General features: G+C 42.3%; 1 protein-coding gene across 3 annotated transcripts in view; it reads left to right on the top strand.

The window, feature by feature from the left end:
• Window positions 1–21847, top strand: part of SLC22A23 (solute carrier family 22 member 23) — a 113085-nt gene that overhangs the window by 64917 nt on the left and 26321 nt on the right. For all 3 annotated transcript variants that reach the window (XM_027727981.2, XM_027727979.2, XM_027727980.2), the window contains exons 4-5: window positions 9441–9609; window positions 15442–15569. In XM_027727981.2, coding sequence (XP_027583782.1) covers window positions 9441–9609; window positions 15442–15569 — 297 coding nt within the window. The remainder of the gene's footprint in view (window positions 1–9440; window positions 9610–15441; window positions 15570–21847) is intronic.

The raw sequence follows: 21847 nt of genomic DNA, 5'->3' as shown, positions 1-21847 counted from the left end.
GCCGTTTTCCTTTTTATTGTTCTTCACCCCAAGTTAGGTGTTACCAAATCAAAGAATTCTTGTACTTTTGGGAAAAAAACTTTTCACAGATGGTATTTGTAAAGATAGCAAGGAAGAAATTTAAGGAATGTTTAGGCTTTGACAATTATGAGGTCATTTTAATTATGTATGTGACAGGATCATGTGAGGGATGTTCCACTGTGTTCACCTCTGTGTGTGCAACTGCAGGTGCTAGCCTGTTGAGTTAACCTTGGCTTGAAATAGAGATGTGCTTGAAGAGCTAGAAGGGGAATGCTCTTTCCCCAACAAGTTTTCTGCACTGTCATTGAGCCCATTGGATTATGGTGTTTGCCGCAGAACTATCCACAAACTAGCTACAAGCAGACCCCACCCTGCAGATCACTCCATGTACACAGAGTGGTGAAAAGTGTTCTGTACAGCATAGAGTTCATGCATTTAATAGAAACAATAAAGACCTGTGAGTCAAAACTTAAGACTTAATTTTGAATGAAAAATACAACTTGAATTGCTTCAAGAAGCAGATCTTCTCCCACGGTTGGATGTCATAGTTTTTCACTTGAAAGTCAGTTGACCAAAAGGAAATCTTCACTGTTCTTTTCTTTTTTTTGCCTATAATATTATTTTTTCTTCCCTTATGGGAATGTGACTTGGAAAATAAAAGCTCACTGGGAAATGCAAGAAGAAAAACAATACCTGTACTACTTCTAACTGTGCATCGTCTGTGTTTATATCAGAAGGAATTTTCTCAACATCTGTACATTGCCACAGCCTCATTTTGATTTTTGTATCGTCATAGGTTTAAAATTAGAGGAGATCTGACCAGGGGCTGTCATGCTTGTGCTTATTCTGGCACAATGGTTGAGTGCAGTGTTCAGCACAGTACTCTCTTGTTGATTGGGTCTTCCCATTCTGTCTGCCTGCCTTTGCCTTCCTCAGACCCGTGTCAGACTTGATGCTGAATCCCAGAGACAGAGACCTATAATTGCAAAAGTCACCCCTTAGTTTGAGTGGCACCTCCTTCTCTGGTGAATGCACACATTGCTGAAAGCATCCAAAATGTAGCAGCTCATTGGCTCCGAATCCCCCCAGTTCTCCTTTCACAGTGGTCATTAAATGTCTACCCAGAGTGCCTGGCATAAATCTTTAAAAACAAGGGTGGCCCTGGGGGCCTAATGTGTGACAGTCTTTCATGAAGAGGCTTACTAATTGCTTTTGATTTAATCACCTGCACTTCTGCTGGCCCTTGGCACATGCTTTCAGCCAGCACTGTGGTATTGTGGGCTCTCTCTGATGCTGGGGATGCCACCTGAGCAATTCAGGTCCTCTGAGATGAAATGGGGTTCTTCCCACTGATTGCTTCTGATATCACCAGGGGATCAGTGAAGGAAAAGGAACCAGGGGCTTTTGCCTTTACACTTATATATACATGTCTATATACACACATATCCATATATATGCATGTGTGTGTGTTTATGTATTCACGTGTGTATGGGTTACAACTGTATTTGTGAGAGTTTAATAACAGCTACCCAAGTGTTTGCTTAGTCTCTGAGTATGTAAACATATGGAGGGCATGTTATGAAGTTGACACAAGCGAAAGGAGCAAGGTGCTTTCCTGGAGTTGTGCCTCTGGGTATGTAGTACTTCATCTCTGGGTGTGTGGACAAGCCACCCCCCTTTGGTCTGAGGGAGGCAGGCGGTGCTTTGTTAAGACTTAGAGAGCACCAAGTGCATTTCTTGGTCATCCATTTAGAGTTTTCCTCCATGCTTGTCTTTTCAGCTTGATAAGCTTCAAGGTTCCTGTGTTAAATCCTTGTTAGCAATATGCAGTTCTGTGAGAATGTACCCAAATCCAGGGCTCAGTGCATTTATTCACTTGTCCAACAGCATGATGATAACGGTGAAAAGATCCTGCTTGGAGGAGCACCTCATGGGGGATCAGCTCTTGGGTAGAGAGGGGCTGACCTTCTGTCTCAGCGAGCTGGGAAACATTTAATAAACCTGAAACAAGGTGTTAGGCTGTTATTTCTTTGTTCCTGCCTTTTTGAGAACCATCATCCATCTGGAGGTTGCAAACTGAGCTTTATAAACAGCTGCTGTTGGAATACTGGTTGCCACTTGGTAAATCAAGAGACATGCAGATTTCCAGCTATTGAATTTCTTCTCTGTTCTTATTTTAAGTGGCTACGATATTATTAAAAATTCACGAACAAATACAGATGCAGATCCCTTTCATCTAAAGCATCAAAGAAAACAAGCTTCTCTGATACATCTCACACCAGTTTTTGTTTCAACTCCTCTCATACATTCCTGTCAAAAAGATGCCAGTTATGATTTAGATCCTGCCAAGAGAAAAGAGGCCAGCTGTTGTGAACAGCAGAGGTGTTAGATTTGCAAAATATTCCTATGGTTGTTCATTTCCTTTAGAGAAAGCCACCTTTTTGGAACAAGAAAAAGTCTCATATATTTCTATACAATCATAGTTTTGTGCAAAAATAAACAAATATTGGTATGAGTTTGGAGAGTCTCTTAAGGGGGATAGGAAATTATAGACTGAAGGTGGAAGACAAATTTTTTTCATAGCAGTTAACATATATGAAAACATGTTATGGCAAAGGTTTTTAATCACTTTTTAATTCCATTTAAATTAAGTCATCTTTATTCTAAAACGAGTGTGTTCTGTATCTACCAGATTTTCATGCTCTTCGTCACTGCCATTCAGGTTTCCAGGGGCATTCTCCTTGTTTTGTTTCATAATGCCTTTATTCACATACAGGAACTGTCACCAAAAATCAATGTTGGCTGGGAGCTGCGGAGATGCTGCTGCTCTCCTCTGGAAGTAGGATAGATGGCAACTGCAGTACCACAACTGTGATTTAACATTTCTTTGTTTTTATTACTTTGTGAATGGCAGGCAGCATGGTATGTTAAAGGTTTCTTAGGCAGTCAACCGTCTGTTTTGTAAGATGTTGTATGTCTTGTGCAATGTAAAACTCAGCAAATACAGATGCCATGGGATGAAGAGAGGCATGACACGTGCTTCCTTCTCTGCCAGTCATGCTCCTTGGGAGACAGCTTGGATGCAGAGCATGATTGCAGGCATCTCTACATCCCACACACTAGTCAGGCAGCCTGTGATCAGGGTCTCTTGTACCTGGAGGAGCCGAGCTCATCCTTGCCCTGCCCAGCTCCCTGCACAGCAGCACGTGCATTGTGCCTGGAAAGTCCACAGCTCCTGCATCTGAGTTAATGAGGGTTGAGCGAACACCCTGCATTGAACCCAAGCTGGCTCCATGTTTGTGGTCCGAACCTTCTACCTGTGGGTAGCTACAGACTGTCTGCAACTTGGAGGAGAGCTCCTCCTGAAATATCTTGACATAGTTTAGCATTACCAGGCCTGAAATTTGGTTGGTGTATTACTCATTTGTGCCTTACAGGAGAGGATCAGGTGTGTGGAAAGTAGGGAGGGAAGGTTGTGTCTTGTATTTTGGATGAGAGGTGTAGCCATGTTTCCTTTTTTCATGCTGTGTCTCTCTATGCATGTTGTAGTGTTCACAGCAGCAGAGGCTAAGTCATGAATCTAAAGGGTATTTTGCCTAGCATCAGTTTTAGCAGTATCGTGGTCCTTGTATACCAAATGAACATCTGATCTAGTTTTGGTAAGAAAGATATATGTTCTGATGAGATATTTACCTATCAGATAGCTCCATCCAGTAGACACGGGATGTCTATCCAGGTCAGAAATGAAGAGTGCCGCTACACATCTGCTGAGGTGTCATGCTGGCTGCCTGCCCTGGTGCCAGGCTGACAGCCCCATCAGCTCAGCTTATGTCAGTTCATGGATGACTGATTTGACACATATTAAATGTGTTAATTAAATGACCAGCTAGTATGCATTTAAAACAACCTCTCACCAAATCAGTTGTATGTAGAAAAGTACCTTCGAAGAAGCACCTGTGTCATTTCCTAGATGTATCTTAGAGTAAATTCTGTCCTCATGTGCTATTGAGGGGGGAGAATAATCCTATTTTTTTTACTAAGCCATTGGAGGTTCAGTCTATTACTGTTCTCTTTGCTTGGCAATGGATTGGATTTCTCCAGAGGGGAAATTAGATTTTTCCTTCCCTTTCACTCTGTCTCTGTCCTGTGTTTACATCAATTGGTGGTTGTCTGTGCACTGCAGTGCGTGCAATAACCTTTCCTTCCACGGCCTACTTCATTTGCTCTTCTCTAATAAACTGTATGTACATGTGATGCTTCTTCCCTTCTGGTGACAGCAAAAACAATCAAGAAGATGTGCTCCTTGTCTAAACTCAGCCAGAAGCAAGTACTGGTTTAACTGGGGCCGTTTCAGCCAGTACTGAATCAGAAGTGCACTAGTTGGGATGAGAAGTGTACGTAGCCCATAGGTAGGGCTTGCAGCTATTTGAAGTTTGTGTCTAGTAACTTAGTGGAAATTTGAGTATAAAAGTAGATACTCTGGATTTTATGTACCAGCAGCCAGCTGCAAACTTATCTGGGAGTTACTGATAATTTTTGCTGTAGTTTTATCTAGTTGGCTAGCCAAAAGCTAGCTTGGGGGCCATGTTATTCTAGGACTATCCAGTGAGATGATTTGTTTACAGCAGAAAGCAAATCCCACAGAGAGTGTTGGAGGAAGAAAAGGTCCCTGAGGTTTGAGAGAGCTTGGTGGGAATTAGGAAACACAGCAGCAGCAGGGACAGGGTCACCTCCGAGCAGTGTTAAAGATCATTGTGACGGAGGTAGTGGAGCTCACCGTGCCAAAAGGGTCAGCCCAGGGAGCATGGAGGTGGTGGGATATACTGGAGTTGCTGAACAGCTTGGGAAACTAAGTGCTCTGAGATGTTTTTCTTTCCTTTTGTGCTCTGTTAAAAAAGCAGAGTCCAAATGCAAAATCCTAGCTCAGGGTCTCAGCCTGTACATGACTCTTGGCTGAGCTGAGCAGCTGCTGGGGCTGAGAGGCAAACACAGCCCTAGTGCTGTAGGATGCTACCACCACTAGGAATTTCTGGTGTCCCACATTTTACACCTAAAACTGTGTTGCCTGAGCATTCTTCTGCTCAAGTGATAGTACGGGTCTTGTTTATCTGACTCTTATTGCTTCTCTCCCTTTTGGAGTAGAGGAACATATTAGAGGAGCAATTAGATGGAAGGAATTAAGAGTATGGGGTGTATAGTAATATGAAGGAAACTGTCAGAATTTGGGGGATTTTGCTCGTTTGTTTTTTTTTTTAATATAATGTGAAACTGTGAATGTGAATCTAGAATCAGCCTGTCTCCTTGGGGATATTTTTTCAGTGTGAATGCTGTTAGCCAGGCTTCAGGTGCTTTGTCTTGGCCATTTTCTCTAAGGGGTACTCCTATATAATTACAGTCTTGGTGGCTCACAGATGGAAACTGGGCAGGGAGAGAAAACTGCAAAGGCACAAAAAGCTGCTACCTTGTGGTTTCTGATGAAGCTTATACTTGGCCTGCAGTGCAAGAATTGCTTTGTGTTTTGGGACTGGAGATGGGCAAGTGAATACAAGAGAGTCGTTCAGGCAGTGTGATGTAACCTCTTTTTCTTCTCGATATATTATTTGCAAATTACTTACAGCTTTATTTTTTTTTAATAAAAGTATTTGCTGTTCATCCTTGTGCAAATATTCTGAGAATAAATATCACCCTTTTAAAACAGACGAGGATTTCTGAAATCTGAAATAGATTGTTACGAGTGTGCTAATGTAAGATCAAGTGAGAAAGGATGAGATGTGGCTCTTAGCCCCTTCATGGCAATGACAGCTCACCTGGTAAGATTTGGAGGAGTTGGGCTACACAGGGCCATGCTCTGTGGCAGCATGAACTGATGTTAACCCAGTGTTACTGCAGTCCTCCCCCATCTCCTGTCTGTATGTCTATCTACTCTAAACAGACTGCTCCTTCCACAGCTGCAGATGGAGAGGGTGAGAAAGAAAAGCCGGCTGGAGAGGGAAGAGGGCAGCACTTTCAGATGTCAGGCTGTGGCATACTTGGGTGATTTTAACTCTATTTCCCATGTTCTTTTCAGAAGAAGTTGCCTGAAAAATTATTGTGAAGGATATCAGCCCAGTGAGTTGTCCATCCCAGAGACAGGGAGAGAAGCTGTTAGCAAAGGCAACTTGCCCTTTCTGATGCAACGTTCATGTACCCCTTGTCACCAGTGCCTCTTGCATTTGCAGTGGGTAACCTGTTGTCTGACCTGTGGTTTTATGTTGACTTTCTCTGCTGATTCCCAGGGCAGCAGCCTGCTGCACAAGGGAGCAGCTCCACATGCAGTGGGACTGAGCCCCCAGGCTGTTGCAGAGGTTCTTCATTAGCTCCCTCTTCACCCATGTCCCAGCAAGTCTGAATGCTTGCAGTTGTAACATGTCTGGCCCCAGGACTGTTTCCACACTACCCAGCCAGAGGTATATGCTGTGCAATGAGCCTTGTGTGTTCAGTGTCTTGGGCCTGTGATGCCTGTGGGGCCCAGGTAAGGCAGTTCCCTTCAGGCTGGGTTGTGCTTGCAGTGTGTGGAGCAGTTTTGCCACAGGATTTGAGCTGGGTCCAGCTTCTGTGCTTGTGATGTCCACAGTTTCTTAGTGCCCATCAACAGTGAGAAGGTCTGTCCCACATGTCCTGGGCATCTCCAGTTTCACGGCCCACATACTGCAGGCCTGTTTTGCGTACAGGTTTCAACTTGCCCATATGATCACTTGCCTGGGACTTAGAGAAATTAGGCATCTAAGTTGGATCTGCTACTGTGACTGTGCTGCATAGAGTAGAAATGCTGGGCAAGAAAGCAGAATCGTTTACATGGCTGTCTCCTTGCTCGTACAAAATTTTCCAAGTAGAGCAAATGGGTGTATCTGGGAGTTTTTTGGTACTGATGGTAATTTCCATGATTTCTGTGTATGACAAGGATTTGCTCCGTGCTCCACGAAGTAGTTGAGGTAGAAACCTTTTCATTGATTCAGGGAGATGGAGCTTGCTTGCTCAATTTGCCGTGGGTGGATAAAGCTGATCTCTGTCTTGTACTGATTTTGCCTGAGCTGGTAGTTTATGGTGTGAACTGAGTGAAAACTGTTGTAGCCCTAGAGGCCTCGTGCCCGGGTGCATCACAGCATCAGTGTGAGCATCAGCAGGGTGCCTTTCCTGGGTCCGAAGCAGAGCTGCTATGGAGGGTGGCTTTGCTGCAGAGGTGGGAAAAGGTTGACTGATAGATGGTTGCTAAAAACTCCAGTGCTGAATCTTTTATCGTATAAAATTGAAGCCAGATATGTTGGAAAGTCAATAGGCTGTCCTAATATGTGGAACATTTCAACAGAGATGTGATATTTCATATACTGCTGCCATTGCTTGGAAGTCACGCTCACCCAGCTAGAGCAGGGATTATTTTTTTGGCATCTTGAGCTTTCTTAGAGGAAAGAGCAGAAATTGATCATAGGCATGTGATAATCCAGAGAAGAAAATAGATGCTGAACAATCTCTGAAGCTGTTTCCTTTCTATACAATGAATAACTGCTGCATATGGAGTTATTTGCTATGCACCAGTGACTTAATAAAATATGCTTTTATTATTTGGACACCTTTCCTGACTTCGTATGGAAGTTGATATCTTGGTTATTTTTTTACCTGATACTTACCTGAGCAATGCAATTGAAATGCCAAAGCCTTACATATCTAATGTAGACTTCCTGTTTCTATAGCAACAAACCTCGACCTTGTACTTAATGAAGGAATATTGGAGTGTGAGTAACTGTGACTTTAAGGTTTAGAAAAACAAACAGAAGCACTTTTTATTTTGAGATTAGAGAAATAAAACGGAAGTGACCTCTTTGCATAGAACAAAAAATGTTTCCTAGGCTTGAGATACTTCATTAGTAGAAATGAAACCATATTAATGTCATAAGGAGCTCTGTGTTTTAATCTTGTTTTCCTAATTAAAATGTAAAAGCCTTTCATAGCATGTGAGAGTCTTTGAGGGCTTTTTACCCCTCTTTCTTTTCCGAAGCTGCTATGTTTGTGGTTAGGCTAATGAAAATTTGGGCTGCTTTACAGCAGATACATTTTACTTCTGTTTTGGCAAAAATTCATTGATAGATTTTGTATGGGCTGAAAAGGAAGGGAGAAAAATGTGTGGTGTTTAATCCTGGATTTGATCTACAGGCTAGTTTTTGGTCGATTAGTTTTAATCTGTGTTACAATGCTAAATGCTGACAAGCTACAGATGAGAGAGTGAATGAAGGAGCAGCTGTCATTTCTTCCTATTTTCTTATAGCTTTTCAATTACAGTTTTAATAACCATTAAATTCTAATTTAAAACAGCCACAGGAAACATCCCAAAAAAAAGGCAACAATGCTGACAGCAACATATCACAAATGTTTACCACAAATGTTTATCACAAATGTTTATGAGCCTGTTTCTGTATCAGCATTCCAATAAGTACTACGCATTTGTGGCAGGTTTATTGCACTTCAGTATTAATCTGTAGAAGTAAATGTGGGCAAATGGCAAATATGTTACAATCTGACCGGTGAAAAAATTTCCACAAGGTAGTCCAATTTTTCTGTTTGCTGTTTCTTCTGTGACTTTTTTTAATTTTGTTGTTAAGCTGTGATTCTGATAAATTCATCTTCTGACTGAATAAAGATAGCCAGAATTCAGGATTTAAGGAGAGGTTTTATCTGCTGAACTCACTTGTCAGCAGGCAGCTGAGACAACCAAAGATGCCAATGATGGTGATAAATTACCCCACAGCAAAAGGAAGGGTGGAAGGCAGGATAAGACAGATGGAAGGTTGACTTGTTTGAAAGTTGATCTAGATAAGCTATTGCAAAAAGCAAACCCAGAAACAACCCACTCAGCAAAATCCAGCTTGAAACTGGCTGAGTTGGAGCATATTAAACTGTGGGCAGGTGGCATCCCGTATGAGCTGGGAGCCTGCATCCTGCTGAGAGCTGTGCTCTTCCGCCTCCCAGCAAACTGATTGGAAAGGCATGTGGTGTCCCTGAGAAGTGTGAAAAGGCACAACCCAAAATCTTTGGCTCTTATTTTATTCTAAATTTCCTTTTAAAGATAAATATCTTACAATTTGGTGAAATGCTTCTCTAGGCGGAGACTGAAGGAAATCTGGCAATGAGGTTACAGCAGGTCTGCAGGAGAGGCACTAGGTATGGAAGTTGTGATGTTTCACCATAGCCAGCTGATAATGAGCTTCTCTAGAGCTGCTAGGGTGTTTGAAGCCTAAATACAGGAGGAAGCAAAAGTTATGTGATTCTGCATAGCTTTGACCAAAGGTCTCAAAGGACATGAACTCCCTGAAAGTTTCATAGAGGTGCTCTGGGGGTGTCTTTGCTGGTGGGGAGGCTAATGTGTTTGTGTGTGCTCTGTGTTTCAGGGATAGAGCTCTGTCCTCCTGGGCACCGGTTCATGATCACCATGGTGGCGAGCTTCATTGAAATGGCGGGGCAGTTCCTCATGCCGGGGCTGGCTGCCCTCTGCAGGGACTGGCAGGTCCTCCAGGCAGTCATCATCTGTCCTTTCCTGCTGATGCTGTTTTACTGGGTGTAAGTATTTCTTCCTCCTGTCAGGTCAAAGGCAACATGAGCTCCTAATGCGGGACTTGGGCAGTGCTTCACTGTGGGGAAGTGTGTGTGTGCTTCACGATACATATGAGCCTTTCCCTTTGTTATTCCATTCACCTTGTGCAAAGACTTGACTTTGAAATAACAATAACTTTATAATCTGCTGTAGCACGCACATACATTACATGCTGTGACAAGGTGGGAACTTGGGAGATGGTCCTCTTTGATTGAGGTGCAATTTGTATTTTGCTGTTATTCTCTCTGTCACTTCCCCTTTAAAGATGAAAACAGTTTTTTAGAGGATGCATCTCAGCCTAGCTGTTGTCAGATTATGACTGCATGGCTACATTTTCCCTTAATACCTGTGTTGTGGTTCTGTACTGTCACTGTTCGTTTCTTTGGCCTGGGTTATCCAAGAGAGGTTAAAAATAATGTGTGTCAGCTCTTCAGCAAACACGCTTGTGTACGTGAGGTAGTCAGCCCTGAACTAGACTTGATTTTGCCCAAATTAGCTCACGCTATGCTGAAGTCTGTGTGGGTGGTCTGTTCCAGGCAGTGGTTCAGGATTGTTCCCACAAGGAATTCCCCACTCCCGCTGCTCCCACTCCTCTCTGCCTGCGGCAGGGCATTAATACAGCTATCCTGAGAGAAGTAGGATGGCTTTCACCTTGGGGATGGTGCCAGGTCCATCCCCACTGTGACTTTTTAAACCTCCCAAAAATCTTGCTTTGTTGTTCTGTCTTAATAGTGACACGCAGTGGCGGCATAACACAACAGAGGCTTATGAGAGCAGTGTTGTACAAAACCATAAGAGTAAGAACAGGCTAGATCATTCATTTTAAAGATAATACTAACAAGTCTAAAATATTAGTTGCTGTGCACTCAGAAAAATGGCCATCACGCTGTGCAGGACCAAGTTGTTTATGTACCCATGGGAGGCTAGGCTGCTAGCTGTGATGCCTGACAAGTTGCAATGTGTGCAACCTTGTTACAATATGTAAGAACTTTTAGCAGTTATGTTCTTGTATCAACTTCTTCCAAAGTTCTCTTGTGTCCATGGTGGTGACTCTCAGTGGGGATTTTATTGCTTATTCCCAGGGCAGACATGCTGCAGCATGGGCAAAATGCAGCACACAGGAGAAAGTTACAAGTCCTTCGCAAGATAATGGCAGGGGTTTTACCCCTGTATTCCAACATAACATTTAAATAGCCTTGTCTTGTCAGTGTTAATCTCAATGAATACTGAAGAGTGGGGTTTTTTATGCGTGATCCTGTTCTCCCCTCCCGTACCTGCCGTATGTTATCCATGTGCAGGTCTGCTTCCTGTTGCGATGCCACCAGCTGAAATGCCTTATATCCACCACTGAACAGAACCCAGTATCAAGCATAATGTTTACAGATATGTGTCCAAAGGACAGTACACTAGTATGAAGATGCCTAATGAACACAGTAGATGGGATGGACAGCAGGCACCCATCAGCAGCCTTCTGTATGTTGCATGTTTTCCAGGTGGCTGTGGCAGGGTCTTGTATGTTCCTGTCGAGAGGTTGTTCCTGGGTGACATTGAAAGCAATAGGAAATGTTAAAATTTATTTTGTAATCTGCAAGAGCTCTGTGGCTTTTTGGCTGTACAGGACAGGCAAACCAAGGAAATAGATCCCCCTCATATAATGTTGGTTATGGCAGCTTGATAAATAGTGGTAACAGCCAAAGGATCAAGATTTGTGTTGCCCAGGGTTTTTCCTTTTGCGGAAATGGGCTCTGGTTAGGATGCCTGTTTAATTATACTGTCAGTACAGTATGTACTTTTCTCTTAGGCTTTTCTCTTCCATCTGTTGCATATTCTCTGGAAAGTGCTACCATTTCATTGCCTCTTCCCTTTCTTCCAAACGGAACATGGACCCTCAGCATGTGTTACGAATGAAGGAAGAAAACTAACTGATGGGTAATGAAAGAAGAACACTGCTTGTTAATTCGCCATCATGTACCCAAAGCAGTGAGTTCAATAACAGATGTTGTGAACAGCCCCTGCACTGCCTCCTCCTTCCTCTATACTCTCTTTACTTCCATCTCCTGCTGTGAGAGTGGTGTTTGCCTCTTCAGGCTGGGGCTTAGCCCTCTCTCACCTATAGATTTGCTCTGCTTTTGGCCACATGCACATGACAGACTGTACGGTCCCCAGTGGTGCATGGCTGAGCAGATTGGGTAGCTGGGCATGGATGGGGGAAAGGGGAGACAGCAGATATGTCTAGGAGAGATGAGCAGGTGGGTTTGGATACAAAGGTATTGAGCAGATGCCACTGCTAGGCTCTTAGGTCATTCTGGAAGGGCAAAAGACACCCATGTAAGCCAGACTTGGGCACAGGGGTTTGTGACAAGTGTATAAAAATAAGTCAATAGAAGTTAGACTCCTTTTAAGTGTGTATGTATATTATAGCCCCACTGCGCAGGCTGGAAGGGTTAATGACCTTTCCCAAAAATCTTCACTCACGAAGACTGGCCATTATATTATAGCCATGAGGGAAGGGGAGCTCCAGTTATACAGAGACCTTATTTTCTCTTGCTTAGAGCAGGAAGCTCCAGACAGGATGATGCCATGAATGTCAGCAAAGGTATCAATAGCTTGAAATAAACTCCTGCTTCACTCTAACAGAAAGTGAAGAACTGGGAAAAGGTGGACAGTTCTTTTCTAGTGCTAATAGATAGGATTTACTCTCACCAAGACACAAAGTTGGATGAACTGGGCTTACTGCCTTGGGGCAGACCCCTAATTGACACACCCTTTTCATGGTCATCCATTTTCCACCCATCTGCACAGGATCACGGTTTTCCTTCCAGCTACACGTGGTACCTTCCTAGTTCTTGTCTGTCAAGGGTTCTTCTTCTCTTAGGATTTCTTGGACTTGAGATCTTTTTTTCCCCAGTGTCCCTTCCACTCATTCCCCTCTCCTCTCTCCCCGTACTTACTCTATGTTCTTTTATCTGACTGTAAAAGCATGGCCCTTTCCTCACTGATGGTGGAGGTAGCAGACTATCAACCAGCTATGTGGGGAAAATACTGAAAAACAAAGTTCAGCAGGAAGAAATGCATGCATTGGCTATAGTGTTCACCAAGGACAAACTGTCTGCACACCTTAGGGGCAGGAACACTGAGGGAGCTTGGTGTACCACTCTAAGGGAGACATGAAGCAAAGGATGGAGTGGCACAGAGGTGTTTAAAACAATGCAGCTAACGGGAACTGTAAACCCAAGGAATGACCCAAAAGGTGACCAAAAGCTGAACTTTGCTACATCAGCTCAAAAATACATATTACATTTCACACCTCCACATAGGCTAATGATTAAAGTCACTCAAACACCAACCTAAACATGAAATGACATTAGCTGTAGCTTTACCTTTTCCCTTCCCTCAAAGAAAACAATATAAATATAGCTTAACTGAGGATGGAGGTCAGAGGAGACTCCATCTTTGTATCCTGGGGTGGTCAATGGGCTGTACCTATCTTTTCTCTCATTGCCTGTTGTGTAAGAATCGAACACTCAGCAATACCAAGTGCTTCTTCAGGAAATTCAAAAAGCAAGCTTGTGTTTGTGATCGTAGTTTTAGCACTACTTAGTCATCTTACAATTTAATATGTTTATTGTTGGCTGTATTATTCATATTTTAAGTATTCATGTATGCTTCTGCAGACAGTGTACCTATCACCAGCAATCCAAGAAGCTGCATTTCTGTTGCTCGATAAATGACACTTTTGTACCTGGCCATGAGAGCTATTGAATGTGACCAGACTTCTAGTCTGGCCATGAGAGTTCATTGGGTGCAACCAGACTTAGTGTATCACACAGTCAGCTCAGCCTGCTGTTCTGGGCAGCTACCCACCCTTAGCAGTAACCTGCCTCAGCTTCATTCAATTAGTATTTAATGCCAGGTGGTAAAGCATGGGGTGGTGAACAGATTTCTGTGCAGAAGTCCACTGGGACCAAGGGATTTGGTTTGTGGTTTTTTTTCTTTTTTTTAGCTTTTGAGTTTGTGATGGTACTTGGTACAGCAACAGAAGATGCAACAGTAGGTGCGTACAGATGATGCTTGGCTGCAGGATTCATGCCCCACAAATGAGATCAGGTGCTTGCACAGAGATGGGGCAGCCAGCACTTCCCCTTGCTGTGCCTGGTAACCTGGGCTCAAGGCAGCACACAAGTTTTTAAAGATCCTTAATGAACCTCCCACTGCTCACACTTAATGATGGAGTAGCTGAAAGATGTGAGGCTTTAGCACTTCCAGTTTGAGAAAACTGCAGGAGCTGGAAGATAGAGACAGCATTTTTCCCCACTGTGCAGTGCCCATCCCTGTGGCTCCCTTTCTTTTCATAGATGCTGGAGGTCATTATAGGAGTTGTTTGGGACGTTTAAGCAGACTGTTCAAAATCTGAAACTTTTAGCCTAGTGTCTGAGACTGTCTCCTCTCCAGAACCAAGCATGCAGATATTTTGCATTCAAAAGGTTTTTAGTATTTCAAAAAATGCTTTTGCTATACAAGACTTACTGCAGGAGGATATGCCAAAGCATCTGTGCAGCACAATAGTAGTAGGGAGGTAGTAAATAAGCTGTCAAGCTGAATGGCTGTCATCAATATTTTTATTGACTGTTATCATTTAGACTGCAGTCTGCCTAACTTCTCTCCTTTCTACTTCTTTTTCAAAAAATTACTTAATACTTTCTCTGTCTCATTTGGAGGTTTTGCTAAGGGGTCTTCCAAATTGTATCAGCCTAAGGGATGGTGCAATTGACTACTTGGAAGTATAAGAACTGAGCTGCATCCACAGCAAAGATCAGTGCTTTGTAAAGAGAATTTGAGGTTTCTTATATACTTGAAGTTAAAAGTAGTTGTTAAATTGTTCTTAGTAAGGTCTTTTGAAAGAGTAGTGAAAGTGAAGCCTTAACATGAGAGAAAAATATACTTGGAGTGAGATCTGAAAGTTTTCATATCTATAGAAGTATGGGAGATTTTGTTTTTTTCTTTTAAGATCTACATGTTTCTTTTGGTTTTGTATTAAAATAAACTCATCTGAAAAAAAAAAGGAAGAATGATCAGTTAAGCTCATGAATCTGGTAAACATCAGCACTTGAAGGAAACAACTGGACAGAAAAACTTTTTTAACTGTGTGTGTGTATATATTTTTAAGGCAACTGAACTAACACAATATTGTCTTTACTAAGGGAAGCTTTTAAAACAACAACTAAATATTGTCTGGAACACACACGATACTGACCTGTATAAAGAATGACTGCATACATGGGAGAAGGTTTTTAACATGTTTAAAACCTGAGAAAATATGTTGCAATATAATCCTAAGAAGTAATTCTTCTCTTTCTCTGTCTTTAGAAGAGAACCCAAATTACTTCTGTTAGCTATTTTCCTTCTTTGGTCTGAATTACCATGTGTTAACTGCGCATCTCATTCATTCTCTTCTTGGCAGCAAATGTCTATTGCAGACAGCACTGCCTCCTCCTCCCAGTTTTTTCAAAATTATATTAATGGACAGAGCACCTGGAATATGTTATAAAATTCTAATTTGTCTTATTTCCATGGGATAGGACAGTTCCTCTATCATTTGTGAAGCAAAGTAAAAGAAAATGTCATTAATTTGCACATTCTGAATTGGTTTTCCCTCTTTTTTTATTTCATGAGTGATTCTTCTGCATGTTGAAATAATTACATAGTTCCTGAGTGGTTAAATGAGCGGCTAAAACTCTATCAGTTCATCCTCTGACAGAAACTTGGAAGAAATCATAACCTGTTTTCTGTCTTCAAAGTATTTTCCCAGAGTCCCTTCGGTGGTTGATGGCTACACAACAATTTGAAGCATCCAAGGAACTGATCCTTCAGTTCACACACAAGAACAGGATGAACACAGAAAGCGACATCAAAGGAGTAGTGCCCGGTGAGTAGGAGAGAAAACTGCAAATCCCCCAGCTTTTCTGTAAAGGCTGCACGTGGCATTGCTGCCCAGAATTAAATTATCCATTTATTGCCTGTAAAATCATCCCAGTCATTCATTCATTCATTCATTCATTTTACTTTTCTTGAAAATCCATTCCAAACTCCAGCACTGTGTTTAAAACTACTTGGCCTGTTGAACAATCCTAGTAATTATAGTCTTGTCTTGCAGTGCCGTATGTCTTTAGAGACATCTCTTGAAGAATTTTACCACGGCTACAAGAGTGCGCCTTCAGCTCTGTGTGCCTCTGGAAACTGTGTTATAAGGAAGCTGCTTGCTGGGATCCTGCCCATCAGCCAACATTTACTTTTTTAGTTTGGAGAAGCAGCAGCACTCAAACCCCCTATGTGCCAGCCCCATGGGAAACTTAAACCACAGTTTCTCTTTAAAGCTTTGCTCCAATAGCTGTTTTGCTTTCCTCTCCTGCATCATCTGAGTGATGCTGCTTTAGGGATGGGGAGTTGCTGCAAGTGGCAGCACTAGAGTGCAGTTTTTGCTTGAGAGTCTGAATTACCAATTTCTTGGTTTTCTGGTGCTTTTGGAAAGAGCTGGCTCCTCTCATCACCAGAATTGTCACTGAAATAGCCAAGATCCTGTCTTGCAGGGTGCTTTGCAGAAGAGACTTCTGTCTGTGTGTGTGTGTGTCTCTAATTACAACAAAGATAAAGAGTTTCTGGATCTTCATCTCACCAGTGCACCTGTCAGATACGATGCAGGCTCCCACCCCCTCCTTGTCACAAGCCTGACTCTGCCCATAAACACCCATTTTGCATTGTCACTTGCAATCTGTGTCAGACTATGCACTAGTCAGAAAACAGTGAAAATATATCTTGTTTTCCAATTTTTTTCAAACCCTACCTCCTCTGATCCCAGGAGCTGCAGGGAGACCTCGCCCAGAAGTGATGCTTCTGCGCTTGTCTGATACTTGCTGTCAGAGATCTCTGGGGTAACTGTAGCTTCAGTCACTCACTGTTAAAGTTATCAGTCAGCACTGAGACAGACTTCATCCAGGATAGAAAAAGACCATTATCAGTGTCTAATGAATAAAACAGTCTTTATCAGTGAGCAGTGAGAAAGCCTGGTTAGGGACTGTGGTATACATACCACCATAATCATTGGTGTGATTTTTGGTGCACACTGGGAGTAATTAGCTTGCTTGCATGTAATTGTGTGTCTGGGGTTACAGTTCCTGGATTTGCATCACACAACATGCCTTTGCAATGTAAATGCTGTTTTTCTGGCAAAGTTCTGAAAAGCATAGGGGTATATGAACAGCCATTAACCTGGTGATCTGCATCCCCCCCATCTCCTTTTTGCAGATCTTCCTCACAGTAAATGATGGATCTTGAGAAAACCTATCTCTGTGGCTACAAAATGTCTCAAAATTTGACTTGGAGTTTCCCAACTCCTAAGTTTGACTTTTTTCAGTCAGCTTCTTGATTTTGCAGATGAAATAAAATATATTTTAGGGGAAAGAATAAACTAATTACCTAAGTTTGCTTTAAGAAAAATAATAAATAGGCAACTGTGTCTAGAGGGATTTATTTAAGCCGTGTATAAAGTTATTGCCCATGGAGGAATGCTAAGTGTCAAAATGGTTTTATGGCTATTATTTGTGACTGATTTACTCCTATCAGCAGTTTCATGGTAGGAGTATACTCCTGCTTAAGGGAGGGACTCCCTTTCATGTGAAAAACAGAGCATTATTTCGCATCTCGATACTGTGGATTCTCTTGACTGCAAATACATTTAGATATAGCAGTTGTCAGTACAATGCCTTTTGCAAACTATAAATTGTTCAGAACATGGTCATTTCTGCCTCTTTGTTGATGATGGGTTTGTTGGGGATGTTGTTGGTGTTTTTTTATTATTTCTTTCCTCACTTTTTTTCTTTAAACTCTTTTCTGCAGCCCCACACTTTAAGGCTTTCTTGACCCAGCTCTGGAGGGATTGCTGTAGGGGGAGGATAAGAGAGGAGCAGTATCAAAAGGATGAAGTAAGATTAACTACAAGCTGTTGAAGGAAAGACCTCCTCTCTCATTCTGGTTGCATGGGAGTGTTGATGGTCTGAGTGAGGACAGGAGAAAAGTAGAAATCCTGAATTAAGAATGTGATCAAACCACAGGCCATGTGTCCTGCAGTGGGTCAGTAACCAGAAGAAAGCATTTCTCTGCTTTTGTGTGTTATAATCACATACCCGTAGTTGCTATAGCGGGGAATGGGTAAAAAGCTGGTATTTGTCTGGGAGAAAGGATGCCATTGAGCCTGATGCAGATATCCCCTATTTTCCCTTGACTCCATTGTTGAGCTTTCCTGTCTGTGTGGAGAGGGTTTTGTTTGTGATTTGTTTTATTCTTTGTTTTCCATCTGAAAGGGCTGGAAACTGTTTTGCTCTAGTTAGGGGCCATTGTGTTCCTGTTTATTATTCCTCGTTTCATTGTTGTAACCACCTCCTGTGATTGAATTACTCCCAATATGTTTAAATGATAAACTGCTCACTTGTAGTCCCTTCCAGCAGAAAACACCACTGTAATTTTACTCATATATATCGGTCAAATTAGTGTATCCAATATAACAGATCATTACAGGAGTTCCAGTTTCATATGTACTTATTTTGGCAGTTGATATGAGTTCCATAATAAAAAGAAGCAGCATTCTAGAGGGTAACGTATTTCTGGGATGGAAGAAAATTTAATTTTGAATTGCTCTCCGAGCAGTGAGCAGGCTGATTTTCCTTTCTGAAGAATCACATATTTCCCTTTGTCTGCTGAAAGCTTTTACTTGTCCATTTGGCTGTACTGCCCATAGTGGAGAGTGCCACTGTAGGGCCTGCTTCTTCTTGGGGAGGCGGCCATCTATGTGTTGGGTGGGAAAAAAAGAAAGCAAAATTTATCTGCTGGTTTTGATGGCCCATAGGGTGGGAGTAGTTTTCCAGTGCTCTTGTGGGAGATGTCTCTAAAGAGAACAACTGAATGTCCAGACAGTGGTCCAGCTGCAGTTGAAAGATCTGGCAGCTACAGAAACAGGCTCTGCCTGGAGAAAATGAGGGTAGGCAGCTGATGGGCAATGCTCAACCAGTAAGATAGTATGGGACTGTGCTTACATGGGAAACTAGGTGAAAGAAGGGACATTGATAGGAGTCTGAAGTGTTGTAGAGTAACATTGCCCTTATCTTCGGTGGCCTGTCCCAGGGGTGATGTTGGTTGCACAAGGGGAACTGATTCCTCAGCATCTTTAAGTGGCTTTATTTTTGAGTGATTGATATACTTGGTGATTTTGAGCAGGAATAATTTGCCTTTGTAAAGAGATCGTTGGGTTTATGTGGTTGTGGTTTTTTTCTTTAATGGTTAAGAAATCTAGGTGTGTTAATTAGACATGGTTAAATCATCCCTAATATGTTTTGAGTCTTAAAATTTCATCAGTTGGCTTAACAATTTGTCTTCTTTTAGAAATAAAAGTTAAAATTCATTTTTGCATCAAGGAAATTATTTTTATTCAACTGCGTATTGAAATATTATTTTTAAAACAGACTTACTGCATTTTGTGGAAAAATATTTCAAAACATTATCCAAAAAAGTCAACTTCAATCAGGAAAATATGAAACATTTTGATAATATTAATTCAGTACAGTCTTTTTAATACCAGTTGGTCGAGAAACTTCACCATCTCTTCCCTGTGGAACAAGAAACAAACATACATTTCAGTGCAGCTGCAGGACAGTCATTTTGACTTAAGTGAAATAAATGCTAAGGAAGTATGGAGATCTGTTTAACAAACAGGAGAAAAGAGTATTTAAGGGAATTGGAAATCCCAAAGCACCAACTGTCCTTACACCTTTTAAAGGTGTGTTATACTTTAGATGGCTTTCGTCATTTTTATAGGATGCATTCTTTTCCTTTGTGTGGAGGTGGAGGGTCTGTTTGTTGTCTGGAACAGGTCATGTGCTGCAGGCTGGTCTTGGCTGCACCAGCACCCAGCCCTGCGGTGTCTGGGTGTGCTGGGAAGTGCACCACTTGAGACACTGTATCATCAGTTACCTAAGTGTCAAACTTGGTGCTTCCATGGAAACCCACCCCTGTGCGATTCTCTTTGGCTTCCCCTATGGTGGGAGACATTTCGGATGTTCCTTAACATAAAAATAACTGCTTGACCAGACTAAGAAACAAAGCTCCCTTTTTGCTAATCTCTGGATGAAAACACAAACCAGAGTGCTCCTGTGGACAGATAACTTGTAGCTGTTCCTTTCTAAGCTTAGAGAAACAATATTGATGTAATCAGAAAAGGTGGCCAGGAAAGATCAAGTGTCCAAATAGATACCAATACTTTTACCATGTAGGACATAACATGGAGAGGATGAAGGGATACAGTGGTGATGAGTACTCTGTATGTGTACATGTGTGGATTGCAGTTAGGAAAGCTGTGGTTTTCAGGGGCTTTGCCTCTGAAGAAAAAAAATCAAATTATCTTTCACCTTTCTTGCTACTGAGCAACACGCTGCCATGACTTTTCTTTTGTACATAAGCTGTTTTTCTGTTTTGTTTTGCTGTATTTTTTTTTCCTAAGCATGAGTCTTGGATCTATGTAATTTTTCCACTGCTTTTTCCACTGGGTAAATAGCAGAGGGAAGGGTGAAAAAGCCTTATGTCTGAAAGTCAGTCTCTTTCCCTGTAAAGCTTTACTCATATCCTTAGACCATCATACCTATAACTACACTACTGTTTTAAAGCTTGTGATAGATGAAGAGGGTATTAGCTAGAGAAAGAAAGCAAGTTTCCTGGCCCCATAATACAGGTAACTCTGTCTGATACTACTGTGTACAAACCTGACAGATGTGTTCCTTTACCAGATCCTGTTTCTTGGGTGTTTAATGGTGCCAAACTTTTAAATATCCCATGCAACTCCCAAGGAGTGGCCAGCTAAATGTGGGAAGTGTAGTTAAAACAGTTCAAGATGGTGCTTGAAGGCAGACATTAAAAAGGACTTAAAAAAGACATCTTAAAAAAGGCTGTGGGTCAGCCACAGAGATATCCATCTCAAAATTTAAAAAAACCCCAACCAAATAAAAAAAAACAGCCAGTGATTTCTGTTGCCCACTTGTACGTTTAATCAGCTTTCAGGAGGGTCTGGGTTTCTTCTTATGGGCCCCTGTTGTAGGGACTGATGAAGCCTGTGCAACTCTTTCAGGATGTGCTGTACATGATAGTGATTAACAAGGATAAAACTGGTCTGTGAAGTCCTCTTCTCCTGGCTAGGTCTACAGGAATGGAAGAGGAGACCCCATGACTATATCCCTGGCAGGGGTGGTAGTCATATCTGACAGCAGCAGGTTTCAGAGGGGACAGGGGAAAAACGGTGCACTCTACTGTGAATGTACCTTTCAATGCCACTGGGAAAAGCCAAATATGCAGGAAAATTTAAAGAAAAAGAAAAAGAGGGGGTTGTCAACCTCTGTTTAGGCTTGAATTACTCTTTCTCACTAGTTGAGTTCTCTGCAGAGTCTCACTGGCCACACTCCATCCTGTTGATTTGTGCCGGGCTGGCACTCTGGGTCTTTGTCCACGGTACTACTTATCCTCCCAGAGGAGCTGGCTTTACAGGGCAGGAGTCATGTGCAGAGGGCAGGCAGCAAGCCCTGGTGCTGCTGGCACTTCCCCAGCCCACAGGCACAGGGAGGGGAGACGATGGAGAAAATGAGGGTAGGTGAGTCCGGATGTGGATGTGAAGGGTAGGAGAGGAGACCTCAGGAACCAAGTAGGGGTGAAGAGCAATAAGAAGGGACCAGTGGACAGAGAAGAGAGGAAATAAGAGACTTAAACAAGTTGTGGGAGCAAAGATTAAAGATAGTTGGAGGGAACTTGGAGAGGCAAAGACAACAATGGAGACCAAAGGAGCTATGATCATATGCTTCCCCCTCTTTCTAGAACAAGCTGCCAAGCCCAAGGATTCAGTCTCAGCCCTCTTCTCTTGTGAAATCCACTCCTCAAAAATGTGCTTCACCCCTCCATCCTACCCAACTTGCTTGCTCTGCCTGCTGAGGTTTCCTCCATAGCTCTGGTGGCAAAGAGCAGTAATGCACGTGTGGGTACCTGAAACCTCCTGATGGCTCAGACACAGCTCCACACAATGACATTTGAGGTGCTCTTTGTGTTATGGGGGTTTTTTTTTTTTTTTTTTTTTTTTTTTTTTTTTTGGGTTTTTTTTTGGTGATGTTAGAAGAATGT

Source organism: Pipra filicauda, unplaced genomic scaffold (genome assembly GCF_003945595.2).
Source record: "Pipra filicauda isolate LSUMZ 115617 unplaced genomic scaffold, ASM394559v2 scaffold48_size3843733_pilon, whole genome shotgun sequence".
NCBI classification, from domain to species: Eukaryota; Metazoa; Chordata; class Aves; order Passeriformes; family Pipridae; genus Pipra; species Pipra filicauda.
This window is presented reverse-complemented; position numbering and strand designations above follow the sequence as displayed.